This window comes from Cucumis sativus, chromosome 6, assembly GCF_000004075.3.
Source record: "Cucumis sativus cultivar 9930 chromosome 6, Cucumber_9930_V3, whole genome shotgun sequence".
Classification (NCBI taxonomy): domain Eukaryota; kingdom Viridiplantae; phylum Streptophyta; class Magnoliopsida; order Cucurbitales; family Cucurbitaceae; genus Cucumis; species Cucumis sativus.
The window spans coordinates 1572788-1581041 of NC_026660.2; the positions used below are offsets into that span (position 1 = coordinate 1572788).

General features: G+C 29.3%; 1 protein-coding gene across 1 annotated transcript; it reads left to right on the top strand.

The window, feature by feature from the left end:
• Positions 1-4601: 4601 nt before the first annotated feature.
• Positions 4602-7140, top strand: LOC105435744 (RING-H2 finger protein ATL72). Its single transcript, XM_011658134.2, has 2 exons — positions 4602-6245; positions 6647-7140. Exons 1-2 carry the CDS (start codon positions 5672-5674, stop codon positions 6724-6726), a joined length of 654 nt encoding a protein of 217 aa, XP_011656436.1. The 5' UTR covers positions 4602-5671; the 3' UTR covers positions 6727-7140.
• Positions 7141-8254: the final 1114 nt, after the last annotated feature.

An 8254-nucleotide genomic window follows, 5' to 3' on the forward strand; every position in this document is an offset into this window, starting at 1 on the left:
ACCCACATCCATACCAATTCCAACTTTATTATATAATAATAAATAGTAAATATTTGGTCTTAATTTTTCGAAAATAGAAAATTCACCAATTTTAGATGCCTTTCTTTCCCATTCACTTTCTCAAATTAATGCTCCCTTTTCTATTTTCTATCCTAAACAAATTCATTCTTATTCGGTCTTTTTTATTCTTTTAACATTTTATTTTTTTTATCACCTCATCTATTTTGTCTCTTTTCACTACTAACTCTCCATCTCTCTCTCTCTTCAATTATTTATATATATATGAAAATATATTACCAAAAATTTAAAAAGAAAAAAAAAATCGACAAGACAAAATGTCACTCAACATTTAGGTTCACTCATCTCTTTTGCCTAACGTTTTATATGAAAGAGATGTGCTTAAGATGTGACATCCACACCTTAAATGTAATACCTCCCCGGTAGTTTACAAAATGTCGTAACTATACTAATTCAATTGGTATAATATTTGTACGACTATTACATACTCTTAAAGTTAAAATATTCGAATTCTCTTAAAAATTTATAGAATAAAGTTATGTTAAATAGTAATGACTCTATTAAATGTTTTAATGAGATTGATAGTTTGAGAATATTGAATTAGGGTAGAAATGTTTGAAACAAAAAAAGCTATGAAAGGTAGTAATGAACGATAGTTTTTTTAGATAAAACAATTAATAATACTTATGATATTAATTTGAATAGGAAGATCCCTTAGGGCTCTTTAAATGTTTTTAAAAAATCACATTTTTTTAAAATAGTTTAAATTCGTGTTCGCTTTACATTCGTGTTGATTTATCATAGCTTCAAACTTTGGTATTTGGCGGATGAACTCAATTTAGCTCAAATAACTCTTATTATCTATGATAATTTTGAGTTTTAGTTGTAATATTAATAAAACTACAAAAATTTGTCGACTTTTTTAAAATAATTTTTCTAATATTAAAATATTAAACTAAACCAATAATTTGAATTGCTTTGGTTGTTAATCTCCCTAGATCTTGTTTATCTCTACATACATTCTTGTATATACATTTTATAATTTCTATAATTTTTAAAAAATTATTAACATTCATATCTATTAAAATTAAAACATACTAAAATTAAAACATACTAAAGTACTCATATCAATAGATCAAAGATGCACCTATTTTGATGTAGCACTTGCATCCACTATACACATAAGGAATAAAGAATTTAAATATTTTAAAAAAGAAGTTAGAAGAATTCTCCACTTGAAAACTTTATGATTGAACAATATCGTAGAATGTTTTTCTTACAGTTAGTTTGGATTCCAAAAAGTTTTAAATCTTATGATTTGAAATCCCATAAATGATTTACTTTGTTTGAATTAAAATGAGAAAGATTTGGAATTGATGTATTTAAAATTTGATGTTGGGATGGTAATTGAAAAGGAAAATAAAGTTAAAAATTTACTAATATTATCTTTTATGTAAGAATTTGTTAATTGAAAATTAGAAAATGATGAAATGAATTATGTAATTTACTTTTTGAAATGACGTGAAATCAAACCATTTAAGCCAATTAAACTTTTAAATTAAAAAAAAAAACAAGATTTGAAATCATTTTGAATTTGCTTTTTATGTGATAGCAAACAACAAAACTCATTTAAAATCCATTATAAATTGAAAATTATAAAAAATCATGCTATTTCTAAGTGAGGATTAATTAGATGGATGCTCTTTCAATTTAGAGAATTAGTTAGAATATTATACATAAAAGATAAAAAAAATGGGTCAGGTATAATTTTGAGTGAGAAGTGAGAATCAAAATTATGGATAAGTATAGGGTTAAGTAAAAAAGAGAATTAAAGCAACGTAGAGATTCCTACCCTCAATTATGTTCAAAGATGAGGATAATTGACTTTCTTTTTCCCTACTACAAAATATGAAAATACACTATTTTGTGTTTGAATGTGTTCAATTTTTCTTCTTCTTCTTTTTTTCTTTTTTTTAATGTAATTTTTTATCCTAAATGGTCCTAGGTAGAATAAAGCATATAATTCAGGAGTGAAATTTGTGGCCCCAACCAAAATTCCATATACTCTGTCATTGCATGGGACTGCAAAAAATAATACTCTAATAAATTATTCGTAATCCACATATCATTTAATTACCAAAATAAAGCTTATGTTATTAAAGAGTAAAAAGTATATAATACATTGAACAATATTGGTTATATACTAATATGAATGTTTCTATATATAAATACTAATACGAGTATGTGTGATTATAGATAAGCCATGTGTAGCAATGAACATAAGGTTGATGACAAGTGGTAGCAAAGGATTGAAGTATGAGCGAAGTAAAATCCAAGTCTCATAGAAAGCCAATCAAATCCACTCAAGTTTGGCAAAAATAATTTTATTCATAATGATGAAGTTTAGTGGAATTAGTCAAACCAAGTTAGAGATTTAAGTGGGTGGAAAATCCAAGTGAATATTGGTTCAAACATTATTGTAAGTTTGATAAATTAGAAAAGAGGATTCAAATAGTATCATTTGAATTTTATAGTTTAATACATGGATGGAAATTGGAAAATTTTGAAATATTCACATGGAAGCAAGATATTAAGAAGCTAAATGAGAATTGATTTAAATCGTGCTTTTGAAATAATGAATGGGAAATTAGGAAGGAGCCATGAAATGAAATGAAAAGAAAAGAAAGAAAGAAAGAATGAGCTTCCCTCAGCCACGTGATCTCCATGTGCCTATTTGGCTTAGTTTCATCAAACAAAGCCCCACACCCCTTCATCAAACATCTTCCCTTTCTCACATCTCTCCTTATCAACACTTTTTTTTTTCTCTCTAATTAATTATCAAATTTCTTAATACTTTAAATAATAAATAAATAAATTATTATTATTATCTAAGTTTTAAAAGTATAAAATATTCGTAAACATAAATTTCAAAACCGAAAAGATTATCAAACTCAATTGTAACGAATAATTTTAAGTTTTAGAACATTTGAGACTTGTAACTTTGAGTAAGCAAGTTTGAACTTTTTGACCTCTTTATCCTTATCTGATTAATTACATAAATCTATTCATTTTTTATTTCAAGGAGTAGAGGTTTACCAAAACCTTGCAATTGATGAACCTTACAAGCTACTCATTCTTTAAACTCTCTCTTGTGACAATTTGTAATGTTTCAAAAGCTATGGAATCAACTTTAAGAAAGTAATTTGTATGTCACTATCACATAATAAATTTATTTTATTTTACATTTATTTCTTATAAAGTTTAGAGGGGAGTGATAACGACTTTAAATGAAATTATTTTCTTAAAAAAAAAATCAAAATTTTAATATTCTTTTATAGTTCAATTACATTAGAAAAATCAATATTTAATATTATTATCTTAACCAATCGAATCATAAATAAGTTTACAATAATTGTGAAAAAGGAGAATCAAACTTTTCACCGTTTGAAATGAAAGGTATGTCAATTCTTGCTTAACTAAGCTCACTTTGACAATTAACAATCAATTGAATTTTGTCAATTAAGTCATCATTATCATATTATATACTTCTATATTATAAAACTCCAACTATATACATTAGCATAGTAGTTTTAGAAACGGTAGAAAATATAGCGATTAGATTCAAAATATTAACATTTTTTAAAAATTTTGATCTTAGATAAGAGTTTATTAGGGATAAGACTTCGCAATATTTGTAATTTAAAAAAATGTTATTACACACGTGATTATTATTCCTTTTATCCTAAACTTTATCCTATAATGATATTATCTCAAACCATGTTTTTATATGCAAATTTAGATATAGAGAGGAGATTCAGTTCATCCTTCCAATCTAAAATTGCATCTCACAGAATTGCTGCAAAATAAAGTGAACAAGTGTTTCCATTGATTTAAAATCTTAAAATTTATGGAAATTCTAAACTACCCTTCTATGGAAAATTTCACTCCAATGTATAACAGTTGAATTAAGATAGACAATGTTATAAAATAAGTGTTGAGAATCAATGTGTAAGACTCTCCAAGCTCGTCCTACCAATACAATTTGTTTGTTTGTTTTTGTTTCCGTTAGGAAAATTCTAACAAGTCCATGAACAAATAACATAACAATCAAATTTGTACAGCTCTAACAGCTCTAGCTAACAAAGTCAAATATATAATGCGCACATAAATTAGCACTCCCAAGAATTGATACCACTTTGTTCATTATAAACACATCACAAAAGAAAGTTGCTTAGCACCACAAATTTAACTATTATATACAAGTTATATACTTTCTAATAAAGTAATGATGAACTTATAAAAAAATCAGTTACATCATCCTCTTTTCTTTTAGAATTCTCATATCTATTGAGAACAAATATTCTTCTACCTATTGAGAACCTTTAATTTGAAGAAAGTGAAGCCAAATCTACCATAGTATAAAAAATTTGGTCTATATTAGCATGTTTTGTTGGCATAGTCACATAACTAAATTTAAGATTTATGGAGAGCTATGACTAAATTTGACCATTTGAAAGTACACACTTGAAATGAAACCAAATTAAATTATAGAATCTACTTTGTAAGTGAAACCCATTAGTGACTAATGTGAGGGAAGGAAAGGCATTGTAATCTTGAAACCATATCAACCTAGGACATCAAATCTTACACAGACAAAGCTTTTGGCTGGAACATTTGCCGCTGGTCCAAAACCAAAGTGACAACTTACTTTAACTTTTGAAGTTGAAAGGAAATGAAAAAAGAAAAAAATGGAAGAGTAAGAAAGATTTTGTGCTCAGAATCAGCATTTATTTATGTTGTCTAATCTTAGATTAATCAGGGATCAGGTACCATTACAGGGTAGTTTTTGTCTCTGTTCCTTTTATCTCAATTAATAAAGCAAAACCCCAATTTCCTTCTAATTATTGTCTACCCCCATCCCTCCCTCTTTAGGCTTTATGTATAATATACCCATTCTTTTGATGTTAATTTTCTTGTCCATATTCTAAATTCTACTCAAATCTCTCTTTTACTTCTATTCAAATACCCCCCCACCTTCCCTCAATAATTTTCTTCTTCCTCTCTTGTTTGGCCAAGAGGAAAAATCTTTCTTGGGAGTTCTTGGTTTCTAAGAGGAGACTTGGGTTTTGTGAGGCTAAGAGAGTTTCAGTTCTTTTGATGTTTTATCCTGGTTCTTCTCAGAAGATTCTCCATGGGAAACCAAGCCTTTTGCAGCCATGGATACTGTTCTTTGACATGCTCTTGTATTTTGGTTTTTTGAGTGACTGGTAAGATGCTTTGAAACTTCCTTAGAATCCTAAAAGCTGTTTGATTTAACTCTCAAAGAATCATCATTCATCATCCTTTCTAGTTGAAGGCAGATCAGGAAGAATCAAAACAAAGCCCCCCTTTTTACAATTGAGCTTTGATTGAGGTCCTGAGAAGAGAGAGCTAGAAGGTGTGAACAGAGAACACAAGGGTTTTATTGGTACATGAGTGGATATGAATTTCCTACTTTAAGTCTCTATTATGAAGCGATTCAGCCATCAAAGAATTATAGGGTTCTGAATTATCAAGTTTCACTGTAGAATTTCATCAACCAGGTTCAAGATCTAAAAGTGAATTACCTGACAGAACCAATCCTGTTGTTGCTTTGGAGTAATTAGCAGCTCCTATGAGGATGGAGTCCAATCACCACCGTCCGCGTCCCCCTCGCCTCCTCCTCGACCCCGACACGACGGCACCACCGTCAAATGGAAGCAGAACGCGAAATTCATATAACAATGAAGCCAATTTCGATACAAACATGGTGATAATTCTTGCCGCGTTACTCTGCGCACTGATTTGCGCTCTAGGATTGAACTCAATCGTCCGGTGCGCCCTCCGCTGCAGCCGACGGTTCGCCTTCGAAACAGGCGGCGGCACAGCCTCGCGTCTCACCGCTACAGGGCTAAAGAAAAGCGCATTACGCCAAATCCCGGTCGCCGTGTATGGGTCGGAAACAGGCCTAGAGATCCGAGAAACGGATTGCCCTATCTGCCTAGGAGATTTCATGGCCGGCGAGAAAATAAAAATACTCCCGAAATGTAACCACGGATTTCACGTTCGATGTATCGATACCTGGTTAGCTTCCCACTCATCATGTCCGACATGTCGTCAATCACTGCTGGAACAACAATCCGTTTCGGAATCGGCGGTAACCGAGGCGGGTAATCGAGGCGCCGGAAATTCATCGGCTAGCGGGCAAGGTGAGATCTCGATAACCGTAGATGGAATTACCTGATTTCAAGGCTTTGCATTTTGTTTCCATTTGCACATAAATATTCTTTAATTGTTTTCAGTTTTTTTCTTAGCGTTTTTTAAGTAATAATAATCTGGATTATACACTAATTAATACAATTAGTGCTTAATTATGAGTTATGTATAATAAATAACCGCATAAATTGCAACTTTTTTTTTTTTTTTTTTGAAAAATTTAGGTTAAACTTTTTTCTTTTACCACACATGTTTGAGTGAGGATTTTAACCTCCACTTCATTTGATATATTTTATCTCATTTTTCTCGTTAAATTAAATATATGATTACTACATTTTTATCCTATAGTCACTTTATATGTCTTACCGTTATAGATAAATGTTGTGTTTTTAAGGGATTGAGAAGTTGGCATTGATGATTATCCTCAAATTACTTCACCAACAAGGCATAATTCCTACTTGTACAAATATTTAATAATTGTCCTGGTTCATCCTTGTTTCAATTTAATTTGAGTAACATTTCATATTAAATAAACTAACAAATTGAGATCAAGTGAACCAACAATATTATATCTTACTCACTAATATTTATTAGTTAAATTAATTTGATTTTATTAGTTTCTTAAAGAAAAAGATGACATTATAATGGCTAATTAAGGTTGTTAGTAACCACGTGCATTTGTAATTAAAAATTATGTTAATCTTATTTAAATTGCTGCCAAATCTAAGAATTAAATACATTTTTTTCCATAGACTACTTCAAACATAGGCTAGGCTTAGGTATATATTTATTAAGTTTAAAGTGTGTGTATATGTATATATATATAGAGAGAGAGATGTATATTTGTTATGTTACAGTTTTAATTATGGCACACATTCATATCTCTCTCCCCATTATTGTACTCAACAAAAGTAACCTTAATTTATTTTTACAATTTTGAAGAAAGTTAGTTTGGGCAATAAAAGAGTTTTTTGCCCTCTAGAGTTGATTAATTTATATATTTACCATAAAATGAAAACCAAGCACTATGTGATGTTTTAAGTAATTGAATTATGTTGATCATATATTTGTTTTTTTTTTTTTTAACAGAGATAATTTAAAAAGTGTGTTGTTTATCAATATATTGTATATGAGATCTACTCAAATCCATAATCAATAAACGAAATCTTTAAATGTGTAGCTGAAAATAATTGAATCAATTGTGTTTAAAAATTACCTCAACTCACTCACTTTTTTCATGTACTTTTATACACTTTCAATTTTTGTCTTCAAATGTCAAAAATCATTCTAATTAACCTTAGTCAAGACTAATAAGGATAACAAAACAATAATACAAGAGTAAACAACCTCATCAAATTATACTTGCAAATTGTGTTAACTAAATGTGACTAAAAATTAACAATCCAATTGATTGCTCTACTAATGAAAACTCGATAATAATTGAATTGTTGTGATATTGAAAAAGAAAGAAAGACTTCGTGGGAATGAAAGGGTGTGGAGAGAATTTTTGAGTTGATATAAGATGTGACAGATCCTTATAAAGAATAAACAATATTAGTAGACATAGTTAGAGTAGATGATGTAGAATAGGCTTTGTAGAATTAATATGAATTTAATGTGGTTAGGTGAGTAGAAATGTGTCATTTATAAGAGGTAAATAATTTAAGTATAAGCATTGATTAAAACAAAATGGAAAAAAAAGGGTCCACAAAACATAAATGGGATGGGGGAATTGAATGATGAAGTTTAATTGAGAAAGGCAATTCCAACCATACTTCTTTCTCTTTCTCTTAACCAAAGGAGAAACCCAAACTGCCAAATTAAAACAACTTTAAAATTTATTAACTTTCCATGGCTTCTTTTTTGGAATTTTGTTATTTTTAATGCTCATTGCCCCCCAAAAAAATCAACTATGTTTTCATTTTTTTTCTCTTTTAGGACAACAAACGCAAATGCAAAACCCAACCATAAAAAGAAAGAGAAGAAAAGCATCAAAATGAGT

Bases quoted from the DNA above. Each gene is read 5' to 3' on its own strand.
- LOC105435744 (XM_011658134.2), top strand. From the start codon at position 5,672: ATGAGGATGGAGTCCAATCACCACCGTCCGCGTCCCCCTCGCCTCCTC. The intron at 6,246-6,646 runs GTGAGATCTCGA...TGTGTTTTTAAG, and splicing joins TTCATCGGCTAGCGGGCAAG to GGATTGAGAAGTTGGCATTG.